General features: G+C 38.3%; 3 protein-coding genes across 3 annotated transcripts in view; 2 read left to right on the forward strand and 1 right to left on the reverse strand.

The window, feature by feature from the left end:
* LOC124113742 (cystinosin-like) overlaps nucleotides 1-2,757 on the reverse strand; it is a 24,610-nt gene extending 21,853 nt beyond the window's left edge. Inside the window, exon 1 of the mRNA XM_046474252.2 lies at nucleotides 2,565-2,757. Within this exon, the coding sequence (XP_046330208.2) occupies nucleotides 2,565-2,613 (49 nt within the window). The 5' untranslated portion in view covers nucleotides 2,614-2,757. The remainder of the gene's footprint in view (nucleotides 1-2,564) is intronic.
* LOC124113744 (39S ribosomal protein L55, mitochondrial-like) lies at nucleotides 2,742-6,619 on the forward strand. The gene is made up of 3 exons (XM_046474253.2): nucleotides 2,742-2,839; nucleotides 4,720-4,909; nucleotides 6,274-6,619. The coding sequence occupies exons 1-3, from the start codon at nucleotides 2,823-2,825 to the stop codon at nucleotides 6,418-6,420; spliced, it is 354 nt and encodes a 117-aa protein (XP_046330209.1). The 5' UTR covers nucleotides 2,742-2,822; the 3' UTR covers nucleotides 6,421-6,619.
* A 3,761-nt stretch (nucleotides 6,620-10,380) lies between these two features.
* On the forward strand, nucleotides 10,381-14,574 carry LOC124113745 (programmed cell death protein 2-like). The gene is made up of 4 exons (XM_046474254.2): nucleotides 10,381-10,955; nucleotides 12,163-12,413; nucleotides 13,162-13,275; nucleotides 14,336-14,574. The coding sequence occupies exons 1-4, from the start codon at nucleotides 10,418-10,420 to the stop codon at nucleotides 14,501-14,503; spliced, it is 1,071 nt and encodes a 356-aa protein (XP_046330210.2). The 5' UTR covers nucleotides 10,381-10,417; the 3' UTR covers nucleotides 14,504-14,574.
* Nucleotides 14,575-17,949: the final 3,375 nt, after the last annotated feature.

The following is a 17,949-nucleotide window of genomic DNA, read 5'->3' on the forward strand; positions in this document are numbered from 1 at the left end:
GACAACCCTAGAAACATATTGGGGGTGAACCAGGATTCGAACCGACAATCATAGGTTTCTGGCATGCCCAAGGGACGCAACTCTGCACAGCGAATCGTGAAACATGAATTGATATGGGATTAAAATATGAATCGATACATGTAAGTGTGCATTGTATCATCTGAGAATGTTATCAACGCACCACTGTATTGGTGAAATTTCACACACCTATTGCACGGTATAATTTTTAGTGTTTTAATTCACTCATATATACTGTCAAACAGTTGATGCAGAATGTTTGGTTCACGACAGCATTCAGCTACAATCTCTGAGTCAGAGAAAAGGGGCGAAAGTTTATTAAATCCACATGACAATATCGGTGATCTGTTGTCGGAAACAGCTGGTGGTGGTTTGAGGCAAAGTATCATCATACCTCAGGGTTAGGAAGTTTCACTTGCTTGCTTTCAATTGTCAGTTCATCAATGTTAGAGGTATCCTGAGGGCTATTAGACTTTCAGGATTCCTAGGGTGTATCCTTCCATGCTATCACTTTTCAGGCTAGGAAACGTTTCAGGTACATTTCTGCCACTGTACATCCTTGGTCTCCGGTACTGAACAAGGTAGTATCATTCCACAGTGAACACAATCTCATTAAAATCAGATATTAGTAATCACTACCGCAAAACAATGATCTGAGGACATCCCAATACAGGTTCACTTTAGAGTGACCTTTCATGAACTTTGACCATGTTGACCGACCAATGAAATGACTAAAAAGAAGTCGACATTAGCCAATCAGGAAGCAGCTTTCACAACCTTTATGACACCAGTTTCAAACTGGTGACTTCCATTTCAGACTATACTTTGAAAAATATTGAATCAAAATTAGAAAACGGAACCAAAGAAAATTCTGGAATTCTAGAATGTGGAGATTGTATGGCAGTACTTCCTAGGGCTATGGAAAGTCTCTTCCATTTGAAATGTTTATCCAACTGAAGCCAGATATAGATCCACTGAAGCCAGATATAGATGAAGATTTTGACGGAATCAGTTCTACAGCCCGTAACTGTCATTCAGAATACACTGTGTTAACCATAATAAGATCACATGATTAGAAAACACATTCTCACTATCACTTCCATGATCTGGTAAATGATGCTCTCATTGGTCAGATGAAACATTGTTCTGACGTGACCCTTAATGGGATGTCCTCAGATATTTGTTTAGCAAGAACTTAGATCTGATTTCAATGACACTGCAGTGAACCCCATGTATTCCCAACCACCATGGCAATCTAACTTAGCCCTTTGTAGGGAGTTTGCTGGATACAAATGTCATTAGGATATCTTCATGATTTTATTAACTTCAGACAGGACATTTCCTCTATATCTCTTGCAAATCTGACAAAATATTGACAGGACATTTTCGATCACAATCAGTCAATGCCCTAGAAAATGAACCGATCTGAAACCCTAGTTGCCTTTGAGTGAGAAGTGTTTACATAAAACAGCAAGACACCAGAAATGGGCTTCACATATCGTATACATGGGCATATGGAACCCAGATCTTAGGCATGTCCCTTTAACAAGTTAACAACCACCAGGCTACCCAACTGCCCCAAGAAGAACTTGGCATGATGATTAAACAGTTCCACTGAAAAATATGCCATCCATGACATAAACAAATTTAACAACTGCTGGTTACTTCCACAAGGATAAAAACCTTGCTTAGTCATATAGTTTCATCATCAGAAACATTTACATTGTACCATGTTTACTATCCCTGATCAACAGCAATCACCCTAGTCTTGAATTTCCTGTTTAGTGGCAAGTTTGTATTCTTGTTTTCATGGTTTGTGGCAAGTAATTGCAAAACAACTTGTGGTGTCAAATACAAATATATTTCAATTTTATAGTCAGTAATAGTAACAGATATTCAGCCCTGAAAATATAGTCAATCTGGAGGTATAATAGAGATTTCTGTAAATTAGCTATCAGAATGTTCAGATTAAAACACCTATAGCCTACACATGAGCATTGTGTTTTTGGAAGTATGAATATGTTAGTATGTTTACAATAGCATAAATTATTAAATGCGGGGGGGAAAATGGTATAAAGCTTTTTATAAAACTAAAACCTTTTGTCATTGTTTTCAATTTGACATTTCACAAGTCTGTTTTGAACTGAAAAATGTGTTGTTTTGACGCTGTATGCTCCACGGAATGGTAACAAGCTGCTAACCCTTAATATGAATGTGAAATTAGAATTAGATTGAACATGTTGAAAGCAGTCACCATACTGTAGATTATACAAAACAAAAAATATAACATTTGTATTTAGGCCAATAATTCTTTTCTTGAGATAAACCATGTAGGCAGGCCTGTGATGATTAGGAGATTTCAGGTGTTAAGAATTTCTTCAATAAGTACTTTTTGTTGGAATCTAGGTTGTAAGTTTCACCTGACGCCTCGCTGACACGACTAGGCCTTCTGTTAATATTCTTAAAATGCTGTAAACTAACCACATAATCAATACATTCAAAGTGAAAAACTTCCTAATAATTCTGATGTGAAACTGAGTACTTACACAAAATACCAAGAAGCACTGTCCACACTAGAAATCTACTGCCCGACATGATGACTCCGCCTCATTCAGGTTGTCGACAATGTGATCCTGTAGATGTTTTAGTTATCATACCGTAGATAGATAAAGCTGTCATGTGTTGGAGCCGTGCTCATCGCTCGCTAGCCAGTCATGTGCAAAAAGTCACATGATTTGTATATTTTGATGTCTACAGGTGGCGCTGTTCGTTAACAAAGGGCGGATAACTCTTAATGAACTAAAATGTCTGCTCTACTGAGGTAACGTGCTTCATATTTTGATTAAATGTTGTTATGTTAGTGTTAGTTTTGAAAGCAATAAGTAACATCTAAACACTTATAGCCAGAAAATAAGGGTACAATGTTGAAAGTGGTATTTGCAGTAATAAGCTGGTAATAGTGGTAACACTATAAGCAGGTGTCAGAACAAAGCTGTTAAAATTATCTCGGACACACACATCGGATCATGCCATGCACATGGAAGTCTGAATGAAATTAGATGGATAATTAAATATTTGATTGAATTATTTATTTATTTATTTTGTTGTTGTTTAACGCCACACACATCAATATTCAAGATATTTGGTGGTGGCCTGTAAATAATCAAGTCTTGGCCAGACAAACCAGTGATTGATGGTATGAGCTATGATCCTTATCTTATGGGAACTATCAGTCATTGTTTTCATGGGGCAGAGCTACAGATAAGCTGCGTATTTGCGTAAAATACTCCCCAAAAATATTCAAAACCCAATTACTTTCAATTATCTTGCGTACAAAAACATGTGCATTAAAGGAAAAACTCAACTGCATAAAAACAGCATGTGTAAATACCCAATGAAGCTTTTTCAGCATGCGTACAACAGAGCTAAATTCCGAAACACAATTATGAGCTAATTTACTTTCTGAGTCAAACCAAGACAAACCAAGAAACATAATCGGGGCGAACCAGGATTCAAACCCACAATCATAGGTTTCTGGCGTGTCAGTGTTCAGAAATGTGTATAGTTACTGCCGCAAAATTTATTTACGCTCTCCATACAGGCGAAGCCCAGCCTCTTGTCACGCTCAGTTGAGTTAGCGAGCAAATTGACTCACTGCAGCTGGTGAGCCTTAATGTTTGACAGCTGGGAAGAAGCCAGAGATTAGTGGCCTTAGTGGCCTTTTAATTTGAACCCTTCATATGTCATCAGTCTTGGATCCCCAAACATTATTACCGAGAGTCCCCTGGACACAAAAATAAATAAACCGAGGTACACCCCAATCTAATTAAAATCACATCTTAGTTCTTGCTATCGCTAAACAAAGATCTGAGGACATTCCGTTACGGGTCATGTCAGAATGACCTTTCTACCGACCAATCAAAGCGTTGCTCATCAGATCATGAAAGTGACAGTCGGAAAGTCTTTTCTAATCATGTAACCTCAGAAACGTTAGCACGGGTTATTCCGAACGACAGTTACGGCCCGTATGACTGATTCCGTCAAAATTATCGTCTATCTCTCACTTTTGTGGGATAAACATTTGAACGTAGGCATTGCACAGTTCGTGGGAAGCACTGCCATACAATAGCAACCATATATTAGACATTCCGGAATGTTCGTTTGTTCAGTTTTCAAAAGTTTAATCGAGAGCTGTGTCAACATATTGTTCAAGCATATTCTGAAATGGAAGTCGCCAGGTTGAAACGAGTGCCGTAAAGCTCGAGAAAGCTTCTTTCTGATTGGCTAATGTCGACTTCTTGTGTGTCGTTTCAGTGGTCGGTCAAAGTTCGCGAAAGGTTCTGACGTGACCCGTAATGGGATGTCCTCAGATCTTTGTTTAGCGGCAGTGAGAACTAAGATCTGATTTTAATGAGATTGAGGTACACCCCTGTTATTATCATGTTTGTAAGTAATTAAATGGCCATGAGTGAGAGTATGGTTTTACGCTGCTTTTAGCAATATTCCAGCAATATCACGCCGGAGGACACCAGAAATGTGCTTCACACATTGTACCCATGCGGGAAATCACACCCGGGCCTTCGGCATGACGAGCGAACACTTTATCCACGAGGCTACCTCACTGTCCCCATATGGTCATGATGGAAAAGATGAAGGTCTGTAGATAGTACCTTTGATGATTATTTTTCATATATTTTATAGGTCATCAAGAGATGTATTATGCAAGACCTGCAAGCAGTTGATTGTACTTGCAAGTCGACCTAATTCTAACAAGGCAGCCATATGCCGGATAAACAGGTTTAACTACGCCAGGACCTACCCGACAATGGTTGTGCAACCTGACGGATCAACACTAACTATAAGATACACTGAACCAAGGAGAATCATAAAGGTATCAGAACATTGTCAGGCTGTTACGATTTTGATTTCACAGCTCTGATATAATATACTACTCAAAACAAGTTAAGGAATGCCTGATTCTTTCATATTACTATAGTTGGTCTGCCATGCCTTGACGGATTACCTATAGTAATATGAATGAAACAGCCGGTCCTTAACTTTTTTAAGTAGTACATGTATACATCACCTCCCATTATTTTGCGCACAACGCAGATGTGAAATGACAATATGATTAGTATCAAGATGTGATGCCATGTGATTCAATACATTTCCTCAGATCATTATCTTGATAATTATAAAAAGTATCATGATGAAAGAAATTATCACCACTGACATGATTATTGACAGGCTTTCTTGACAGTCAATATCTCTACGCTGACATGATTATTGACAAGCTATCTTGACAGTCAGTCTCTCACCGCTGACATGATTATGATAGGCTATCTTGACAGTCAATCTCTCTATGCTGACATGATTATGACAGGCTATCTTGATAGTCAATCTCTCACCGCTGACATGATTGTTGACCGGCTATCTTGACAGTCAATATCTCTACGCTGACATGATTATTGACAGGCTATCTTGACAGTCAATCTCTCACCACTGACATGATTGTTGACAGGCTATCTTGACAGTCAATATCTCTACGCTGCCATGGTTATTGACAGGCTTTCTTGACAGTCAATATCTCTACACTGACATGATTATTGACAGGCTATCTTGACAGTCAGTCTCTCAGCGCTGACCTGATTATTGACAGACTATCTTGACAGTCAATATCTCTACGCTGACATGATTATTGACAGGCTATCTTGACAGTCAGTCTCTCACCGCTGACATGATTATGATAGGCTATCTTGACAGTCAATCTCTCACTGCTGACATGATTATTGACAGGCTATCTTGACAGTTAATATCTCTACGCTGACATGATTATTGACAGGCTATCTTGACAGTCAATCTCTCACCACTGACATGATTATTGACAGGTTATCTTGACAGTTAATCTCTCTACGCTGACATGATTATTGACAGGCTATCTTGACAGTCAATATCTCTACGCTGACATAATTATGACAGGCTATTTTGACAGTCAGCCTCTCTACGCTGACATGATTATGACAGGCTATCTTGACAGTCAGTCTCTCTATGCTGATATGATTATGATAGGCTATCTTGACCGTCAGTCTCTCTTTGCTGACATGATTATGACAGGCTATCTTGACAGTCAATATCTCACTGCTGACATGATTATTGACAGGCTATCTTGACAGTCAATATCTCACTGCTGACATGATTATTGACAGGCTATCTTGACAGTCAGTCCCTCACCGCTGACATGATCTTTGTTTTCAGCTTCCTTTGGACCTGGAAACTTTGTCTGAAGCTGATCGACGGAAGCGATTGCAAAGAATGAAGCCAAAGAAGAAGATTGTGATAGAAGATGAGATAGAGGACGATTTTGATGCTGATAGATACAGCCACTTGTGGAAGAAGAAGTAACAGATGTCTTCCATGTATTGTCAGTGTGTGTGTGTGTGTGTGTGTGTGTGGCTGTATAAGGCTGAAGAAAACAAGTGGGACAACAGTGGAGATCTGTACAAGTGACCATGCAGACGAACATGTGTACTTTAGAAATAGTGTATTGTGTATACTTCATGAAGTGACAGTCTGTAAAAAAAATTAAAAAATTCTAACATTTTGACTTTTTATTTCACTTCTGTATTTTAGTTCTATGTAACTAAGAAAGAATCAGCGAAACAGTTGGATCATCATGACCATCTTCCTCACACACCCAGTGTATTAGATCTCAATTATATTACTGTATTATAAATACACTCATACATTCATTTTGGAAGTGATGTCTCCAGGGCCCACTTGCACAAAGCAATCTGAGCGCTAAGATGATCGTAACTCCCATGCTTTAACATAGGCTTACAATAGACGTAGTGCTAAGATCGCTTTGTGCAAGTGGGCCCTAATCTCTAATCACTAACTTAGCAGAGTTTGGCTTAGTTTGCATTCAATATCACAACCTCAGCCCTCGTTATTTAATTGAGTCTGAAGACTTATTATAAATGAACTTTCAGCTGGAAGAATGTTTTCTTCAGTACTAAGTCCTTTGCTACAAGACATTCCTGTTGTATTTGTGAGGCATGCAAACGTTGAGTACTGGTTATATCTCCACTAGTTTCATGAAAGAGTATTTTAATTTGATTTATCATTATGTTATTCAAACAAGACTTGAAGCAAAGATGTGGTGGCAAATGGGTCCAGGGTATGTCATCATAGAATGGAAATGTGACACTGGATGAATGAGGCTGTGTAATGTGTCTGAGGATGAAACAATGCAAGGATGCTATTCAATGTTATACTCAACATGATATTAGATATTGCACTTCATCTGTATCACAAATTGGTTATATTTGCATTATATTACTTAATTGAGTTTCATTATCATTCAAAGATTTCACAATTGTACCCGAAATGGTGCATCATGACATGTATCATAATCTTCATTCATAAGATTCATATAGTATGGTGACACAGTGTACTGTTTCAACTCTAGGCAAGATATGACTCTGAATTACGGTATTCACCCTTATAAGCAATTTGAACACGTGAAAATTGACAAAGGAGACACTTATTGAAACCATATAATTTAATTGAGTGGTAGTGAACAAATTTAGTTTAAACATCGCTGAAACTAACATATATTTTTTTATAATTGTTACTAGGCAACTATATGCCTTGTCTATGCTGCTATGTCTTAAACAAAATCTGAAATATCCACACAAAAATATTTACCGTCATGTAAAGTTTTGGTCTTAGTAAATTGCACTTTTAAAGATTAACAAACGGTGGATATAGAAACTGGTCAATATCACTTATTAGATTGGACATTTAATATGGCAAATATGGTACATGGGTAGTCCCAAGTACTCTATGGTTGTTACAAGAGCAGACTTACATATGGACCGAGTGTGACCTGCCACTGAGTATACTTCATCATGATGGAATCGGTCACTGCACACAGCTTGTCCTAAACTCCCAATACATGCAATACTTTATTCCAACTTCAACTGTGAAATACCAAGATGTTTCTGTTAGAATATGTTAAGGATAACGCACAAGTAATTGGACATTCGTTACAAATAATTTACAAGGCAGCAAAGTTGCAAAGTTATATGTGTCTGACCGCAGTAACAAAATATGTTACTGTGTAATCATAGTAATCAGATTTAAAATACAGCCTCAAAGTTAAAATATATCATTAAATAAATGAAAACAAATACAACACAAATATGCTACATGGAAATTTCGTGCAGTACATTAAAAAAACATGAGAATCTTTAATTTTGTTTTTCAGTATCCATGCTGCAATTGAACTGATCCGAATAATTTTAAGGCACTTGCATTTTGTGCAATTTGATCATTGTAGCCTCTACATTTGTAATGCACATGCTTAGAATAAATGCATGAACTTAAAATTTGTATTGCATTAAGTAGGTCAGAAAAGTGTCAATTCATTACAGATAATCTACAATTGAACAATATAGTGACATCGTGGCTGTTGTTTAGGCCACACATTTTTTATTTTTCATTTCACGGGCTTGCCGCCCCTACTGTAAAGCAGACAGAAAAGAAATATATTGTACATAATTATTATTGTTATGTCTCCCGCTAATAATATGGACCCTCAATAAAAAATGTTGTATATAAATTCCTTGTCTACATCACTATTAGCATGATCAGTGATTCAAGAAGCCAGCTGCAGTTTTAACTTCAAGGCAGAATTATTTTCATGTAAATAAATAAATAAATAAATAAATAAATAAATAAATAAATAAATAAATAAATAAATAAATAAATAAATAAATAAATAAATAAATAAATAAATAAATAAATAAATAAATAAATAAATAAATAAATAAATAAATAAATAAATCTTGTGTGGAAAAGCTGGAATAAATCTGTGAAACATAAAATGTAAAACATGTGACATAAGACTAATATATAAGACATATATTATATAGGATAATTTGAAAATTTGGACCAAAAACATTTGTGCCTTAAAATTCTTTTGACTGTTCTGCCTGTTGAAAGGAGACAAGTCTTTGGGCTATCAGCATTCACAGTTATTAAAGAAGTTGTTATCCATAAATTGTGCTACTTTATCATCTGTAAACTTCGAAGTAATACCTGTTGATCCACAGTAAGTTTGATTTAAGTCAATCAAAACCAACTTTATTTAATTTCTAACTCAAATTTTATGATTTATATCAATCAAGCAGTGAATAATTAACTCTTATTGGAACGTTGCTGAGTGTGACGATAAACAAAAAACAACAATAAATAAACAAAACAAAGAATGTCAAGTCTTTGAAAGGCTTTTAGAAGTGATACACTTAAGGAAGAGTATATACTTACTCCTCAGGTGAATGTTGTTTGTTTGTTGTTTAACGCAGCACTCAGTAACATTAGTTTGTTGCCTTTTACAACAAACATGGGTTGCTGAAGAACTATTCTACCCCGGATCATGTAAGAACAAGAAGACAAATAAGATAACAAACGAAGGAAACTTACCAAGGGAAGTCAACAGATAATGGGCGCTGAGAGGTGATAATGGAAGTCAACACTTTACAGTAATTAGCGCTGATTAACTTAGTTAGGGACAACTGGAGTGAGTTGGGTTTAACGCCACTTTTAACAGTATTCCAGTTATATTGCAGCGTAGTTAGGGACAACTGGAAGCCAGGACTAAATTATCACTGATTGGTGATTGGCAATGGACAAAGGGCAAACGGGAGGCCGGGGTAATTGATAGGTAAAAGAATGGAAATAGCAATGGGCAAATGGAGGGAGTGAGTATGGATTTACGCCGCTTTTAGCAATATTCCAGCAATATCACGGCGGGGGACACCAGAAATGGGCTTCACACATTGTACCCATGTCGGGAATCGAACCCGGGTCTTTGGCGTGACGAGCGAACGCTTTAACCACTAGGCTACCTGACCGCCCCTGGCAAATGGAAGCCAGTTAGATAATTAACAACACAGACTTGTATAAGGTTCATGTTAGTACCAACAAACATCAAAGCAAAACAAAGCAAAGAATGTCTTGCACAAGATCCCATATACAAAATCTAGACTTTGGTAATGGTTATCAGACCACATCTGTTATCTACATTGGAACTTCACTCACACAGATAAATATGTAATTTATTAAGAATAGACAATCTGCACTGTCCATTTGTGTTAGTGGTATTTGAATTACCTAAGATACGATACTGATAAATGTCTCCGGGAATAGAGAATAGACAATCTGCACTGTCCATTTGTGTTAGTGGTATTTGAATTACCTAAGATACGATACTGATAAATGTCTCCGGGAAACAATATCTATGGAAGCGAACGTAAAATATTAAGCATTCCTCACTACTCGCATCTTTCCGTAACCTACAAGAAGGTTTGGAAATAGAGTAACTTCCCTTTGAAACATGGCCGCGCCCATTCGCAATGTGGATCTTGGTTTTGTCGCAGATGATTTTGATCCACGGCTTTTGACAAGTCGTTTCTTTCCAAGTAAAGTAGGTGGTAAACCTGCGTGGCTGTCGCTGTCTGACCTACCGCCAGTGTTGTCCTGCCCGACATGCGGCGCACCATGTGTGTTTTTGCTACAGGTTTATTCACCACGTGAAGAACAAACTAACACGTTTCACAGAACAATATTCATTTTTATATGCAGAAGTCCAAGCTGCTGTGCAGAGAACCATAATGGTAGTTTTATTGTATTGCGGTCCCAGCTTGCTAAGGAAAATGACTTCTTCAGCCCGAGACCCCCAGACGAAGACCACCCAGATGTAGAGCCTGAGGGGTCGGGGAATGAAGGCGTGGCACTGTGTGTCGTGTGTGGGTCAGCTGCACCCAAGAGATGTGGGAAATGTCATAAGGTGTCCTACTGCAGCAAGCACCATCAAGCTCTTCACTGGAAAGCCACTCATAAGAAAAAATGTTGCAAGGAAGAAGATGATGAAGGTAACATTTACTCGTTGGTTTTATGTTTAACGCCAGACTCAGCAATATTCCAGCTATATATGACCGCTGTCTGTAAATAATCGAGTCTGGACCAGACAATCCAGTGATTGACATCATGAGCATCGATCCACGCAATTGGGATCGATGACATGTATCAACAAAGTCAGTGAGCCTGACCACTCGATCCCGTTAGTCGTCTCTTACGACAAGCATAGTCGCCCTATAGACATGCAGGTGATATTATAATGGGTTACCTAAAACGGCACCAGTTGGTGAAAACGGAACCGTGCCCAAGAACGGCATCTTATTTCTTTTTTAATAAATGAAATTAGACTCACAGGTTCACCATTCAAATGCAAACACTGATTGGTCATTGAAATGTGGAATGTTAATCACCTTAAAACATGTTCACATTATAAATTAGCCTCTACTCCAATTTACTTGCCGACACTGATTGGGAGGAGCAACTAAACGTATTGTGAAAACATGATATCCTTTATCATGTGTTTATAATTGAATCAATGTCAAAATGAAACTATATTTAAGATGCATGACAGGGTGTTGTCAGATCACAATTTTTCACGTCTTGTCATTGTGTTGTATGCTAGAAGAGAGTCTGGCAGTGTGATGTGACAACACAATGAGAGAATTGCTAAAATGATTTTTGTAGTGCTGTGACAATGACATATATGGTGACACTGACTAAAGCATATATACCTCAACATGAACCGTAAAACATTTAAGGTGCCATTTTCGCCAGAGGAAATCGGTAAAATTGTGCTTAATAGTCTATAAGTGTTGTTTTAGCCTACACCCTATAATAATGTCATTTTTTAGATAGTCCTAATTTCTGATAACAAGTCATTGCCCATATTGCTTTGCTTAAAGCACCTGACATTATTACCCTGGACGATAGATCAGTGTGCATTACCTGTTCTCACCTCCATGGGAAAGTTTACAAACAAAGCTGCCTGTTAGGCACAAGAAAGTTTTGGTATTCACATCTTTATCTCTTCATGCTTTGACAAGGTACTCATCCTCTCACCATCTCCTGCTATGTTGTGAATAAATATTAATATACATTGTACTAAACCATGACAATTGACAAACATAATGAGGAAGCAAACATCACTTTATCAAAATAGTACTTTACATTCAGTAGTTCATGCATTAAATGTTCGTGTAAAATATGTATTTCTGTCTTCAGTGGAGATCCCCAACCTGTTGTTTCCACAAGCAGAGTTGGTCATGGAGGAGGAGATTCAGCAAAAGGATGCACAGGCGAGGGAAAAGTCTGAGTCAGAAAAGTTAAAAGAATATCAAGACCTCCTGAAGACCAACACAGAGATTGGTGCAGGCCTTGATAAAGACGAGTTGGAAAAGTCTGCAGTGTCTGAGACAGAAGATGATAAACAGTTTGCCAAATTCAAGGCCAGAATTGCAACAAATCCAGATCAGGTTGGCTTATATTTGGCATATAGTTAGTTTGTTATCTACTCCATGTATGATACTGTTTGAATTGGGGTCATGATCTTTATTCTTAGTAATTCATTATTGTTAACAGTTGTTCATAGGACAAGTATGAACATTGCAAATGTCAAGCCCTGTGCTGGGCCTAGAGATGGGTGTTGAGTCATGTATTATCGTGAAATGGGTCATGGGGGGAAAAGGTGTCGTTCTGATAAAATATTATTATTTTTGTGTGATATTGATATGATATTATTTCTATAACAAGTTATTTTGCCATCATTGATATTCATGAAAAGAATAAACAAGCATAATTTTGGGAGGGTTGAATTTATTTGGTCTCCAAAATGACAGTTAGGAAGTGTCATCTTTTCAAAGACCTCCTACTTTATTATCACTCCCTATCATTTGTTCACATTCAGTTTTGGGGCGGTCAGGTAGCCCAGTGGTTAAAGTGTTCGATTGCCATGCTGAAGACCCATGTTAGATTCCCGACATGGGTACAATGTGTGAAGCCCATATCTGGTGTCCCCTGCCGTGATATTGCTGGAATATTGCTAACTCACTCACTCACTTTCAGTTTTTGTCATTGAATAACCATGACAACAATCAGTAGCAGCTGTGACACTAGCAGTCAGGATGAGCAGCTTACAATTCATACTCTCTCAAGGGGAAAAGCTAGGTAAAAATGCTGTCAACTTTCAAAGATCAGGGCTTCATTATCTGTATATTTTGTTAGGTGTTGCGGTATGATCGGAATGGGACTCCTCTGTGGATCTCTGCTAGCCACAAGCCCCAGCCTAGTGACATCCCTCCCTGCTCATGTGGGGCACCCAGACAGTTCGAGTTCCAGGTGAGTCAGCAAAAACATGTTCACTGTTCTCTTAATGACACAAGCACAAAAATCATACCAATTGTGCCAAATACTGGATGGAAATCCTAGGTTAAACTTTATATCCCTCTGTTCTGAAAAATGGGGGGATTGCGATCACTATGCCCATTTCTGGAGCAGAACTTCAAAACCATTAAATATCTTTTTTAAACTTTCTATGTAGATTAGTCTAGTTGAGACTGGTGCCTTTTGATGATTTAGGATTTTTTGTTCAGTTTTTAGTTTTTTTCCCCTTAACAACAAGTTGGACTTATACTGAAAATGAGTTTTTTTTCCGGAGCAGAACACCCAAACTGTTGAATATTTCTTGTTGAAACTTGCTATATAGGTCAGTCAAATGGTGAAGTGTGCCTTTTGATGATTTGGGATTTTGCCAAAGCTGTGTAAACGGGAGCCTCAGAGCCCCTGTGAAGATCTGTGTTAAATTGGTCTTCAGCATACCATGTAGGAGATGACTAACAGAATCAGATAGTCAGGCTCACTGACTTGGTTGATGCATGTCGTTGTATCCCAATTGTGTAGATCAAAACTCATGCTGTCAATCACTGGATTGTCTGGTGACAGATGCGATTATTTACAGACCAGATATAGCTGGAATGTTGCTGAATGTGGTGTTAACAAACAAACAAACAAACAAATGCTTTGCAGAGTTGTGCCCTTCAGACATGATCCAATGATTGTGGGTTGGAATTCCTGATCTTCCATGATAATGATCCCTGGTCCGACAGTATCGTATTCTTGAGGATGAACAAAGTATCTGTGAATGTGTAGCCATTGATGTCCTGCTTTACCTAGCAACATTTATTGGTGTTAGAGACTATTTAGCAGCTAAACTTCTATAACCGGGGTCACTTAGGGCTTTCTTTGCACTTTAGGCTGTCTCACTGTTGTTACTAAAATACTGTTCAAAGCTACATTATATCAAAATCACTCACTTACTCGTCTAACAGGCATTGTGTGCGTATTCATAACTGCATTGTTTCTTTCTCCGGCACTATGACATTTTATACTTCTGTTACAGATCTTACCCCAGTTGTTGGGGTACCTGAATGTCGACAGTGTTGGGGACAGTATAGACTGGGGTACACTGTGTATCTACACCTGTTTCAAGAGCTGTGATATCGGCAACAAGTACCAGCCAGAATTTCTATGGAAACAGGACATTACAGGTGGTAATCCTGGGACTTGACCTGCCAGACTAGACTGTACAGGGTGATATGCCATTGGTTGACACAAGGACTAATAAACATACCACTTGAATTGTGTTCTGTTATGAAATGTATGAGCAATTTCCAGTGGAACTTTTATTTTATCATTATTGAGATCATTACTCTCTGTCGGCAACTTTCTGCTACCAAAGAAACAAAATCATATATTGCCTGAGGCAGTGTTTGAAAACATTTCAGAAACATTCACCAACATCATCCTGAATTACCCAATATACTAGGGCTTGGACGATACACCAACTGCGCGATCCAATACATATCACGATACCTTACTCACAATCCGATATGAATCACGATACTTGCATGTGCTCTTATCTGTGGTGTGTAAGCCATCTTTTTCATAGGCAGGATGGCCAAACACCTGGCACACTGATGATTTACAGTTGGCAGTGTCAAGTATGGCACAACAAATGAATATATGTATGTTCTCACAATTAACTTGCACTACTGATTAGTGTTTAGTGGAACAGTTATTAAAGCAAACACTTAAGGTCAGAATCGATATTTTTTTCTTGGTGTGTGACTGTGATTGATCCCTGTATCATCCCACCACTACAATGCACCGTATCTATTTTAGATGCCCTTGACTGCTCTGCCACCATAGATTTGTGTTGCATTTGCTTTTGTAAAGGACAGCATGAGAAATAGTCGTCCATTCAAATTGGACTCATGAGCAAGAAAAATTGTGTATGAAGTTACTAATAACAGAGAATGCGATGGAGACGCCATTTCCTAAATGAAGCTATGGTAGGAAATGTTGGTTAAAGTATTTGCTGGTCAAGCATAAGGCCCAATTTTGATTCACAACACAAGTACATAAAAAAACTCAACTGACAACTTTAAATATCAAATTTATAAACACTTGTCCTTAAAAGTTTTATTTTTTTTTATAAATGTTAAAAACTCTGATACCACGAGGGCGAGATTCTATTTGTCATTCTTCCAAATTTTTCTCTTTGTGAAACAGTAATTTCATTTGAGTAATAACTGTCTTGAGTGTATAAAGTATAGCTAACCAGCTTGTGTGGCAGAGAGATTAGTGATGTCATTTGATTATGATATCATGTTTGTTTGTTGATTAACGCCGCACTCAGCAATATTCCAGCCAATGACGGCAGTCTGTAAATAATCAAGTCTGGACCAGGCAATCCAGTCATTGATATCATGAGCATCAATCTACGCAATTCGGATACAATGACATGCATCAACCAAGTCTTGCCTCGAGAAGATGGAGGGAGCCAGTGATTGGTTTTTATGCCGAATATATATACTTCACTAACTCCAGGGGTTGTGGCCATATATACATAGATGTGGCAATGAAAATTGAAGAATTCTGCAAATGTAAGGTCACTGTATTAAGTTAATGCATTAATGATACAATAATTCCCCCTACGTTGTTTGTCTGTAGTATACGTACACATTCATCGGCAGCAGATCTTCCAAGACGGTCGGAAGGGGAGGTAGACAAACGATGACATTGTTAGTGCTCATCCAGGATTGGAACAGCCTTCCCAACAACGTAACATATAAGGGAGACAACTCTGCACAGCCATGTGCGGCCGCTTGGACCACTGACCCACCCATTACCCCCATAAACGCATCTGCCCTAATAGTATACCTTGTTACCACGCTTTCCGCTTTAGCACAAGTTTCTCATTAATAAGCTCAGAAAGAGCAATATATATTTGTGAATGTATAAAGACAAACTGCAATGCAGAGGTAAGAAGCTTGTCAGTAAAGTAGTACTTCATCCGTTAGGAAGGTCGAGGTTAATCCTCTGCTTCAGTACTACCCAATGACCATACACTATATAGTAAATACACAGCAGAGGCGGATCAAGCATTTTGCGAAATATGAGTGCGTGCGTGCGTGCGTGCGTGCACGTGATACGAAGCGACTGGCCGTTAACATGTAAGGTGTCTGGGGGAAAAAGAGGGCTGCGCACCCCTTGCACAACCCCCAGTGCACAGTTACGCTGTCTCAATTCTACGGGGGCCTGGGTGGCCCAGTCGTCTAAAGCGCCGCAATTGGCTGTGAATATATTTAGGTACCTTTGGGCACAGGAACTCGTTATTTGTCAGTGAAAGAAAATAGATACCCTCTCTATATAAATTTTCTACTTATATATAGGGGGTATGTATTTTTATTTACTGACCAATAACGAATTCAGGTGCTTTGGAAACGTGCAGGCACTTCTAACTGAACGTGACAGGCGAGGTGAGGGGTGAAGTAAAATAGTGCTAGCCAACTGAGATACCATGCCGCAGTTTAACATGATACCCCACAGACGCAGTATACTGATTAATGCCGAGCGCCAGGCAGGGAAACAACAAGTAACAGTCTTTTGTATGACGCGGCCGCAGATCGAACCACCGACCTTCCGCTGTCCGGCAGACGTTCTATACACTAGACCACGAAAGTGACGAAGGAAGTGGGGTAACAAAGTGGTTAAAGCCTCCACTCGTCCCTTCCTCGCCATTGTTTGATGCCCACATTGCTACAGTGTGCAAAACCAAATCGTAATGTTTCTGCCAGGGATGTTGCTTAAAAAGTCGTGAAATTCCACTCACTAGTTACACTGTTCCAGTATCACACACGAGTGCGTGTTTTGGCCCAAGGCGCGGCAATTTGCTGTGAAGAATTGCTTACCTTTGGCGCACTGGAACTCGTTTTTGGTCAGTAAATAAAAATATACACCCCTATATATACATTCTCTACTTATATATAGGTGGTATATATTTTTATTTACTGATTAATAACGAGTTCCTGTGCATTGGTGTGCCAAAGTTTGGTTTGGTTTGTCACGAGCATATATATATATATATACAAAAATGAGGTAAATGTTCACCCGGTGTACATGTAATATATAATAAAATAATAAAGTCCACGTTAGTCCATCATCTTCTTTATATCAGTTTCATACATAGTACTTTCGCTGTCTCATGACAGCTCTTCAGTGTAACTGACAATGACATATAATGACGTCATACTTATGATGACGTCATAAATTACAACTGTGACGTCACAATGTATTTACACACTCCAGCGACGACACCAAGTAATTTAACAATTTACGATTGAAATGACAAATCTATTAATACATTCTAGAGTTCAACTTTGGTTTCATCAAAGAACAAATGTTTATCCAATTGATGAAACCAAAGTTGAACTCTAGAATGTATTAATAGATTTGTCATTTCAATCGTAAATGTTGCACTGTTACTTTACAAATACTGTATATTTAATTCAAAAGTCTCCCTACAATTGTTAAATTACTTGGTGTCGTCGCTGGAGTGTGTAAATACATTGTGACGTCACAGTTGTAATTTATGACGTCATCATAAGTATGACGTCATTATATGTCATTGTCAGTTACACTGAAGAGCTGTCATGAGACAGCGAAAGTACT

This window comes from Haliotis rufescens, unplaced genomic scaffold (genome assembly GCF_023055435.1).
Source record: "Haliotis rufescens isolate VD_foot unplaced genomic scaffold, xgHalRufe1.0.p SCAF_2, whole genome shotgun sequence".
Taxonomy (NCBI): Eukaryota; Metazoa; Mollusca; class Gastropoda; order Lepetellida; family Haliotidae; genus Haliotis; species Haliotis rufescens.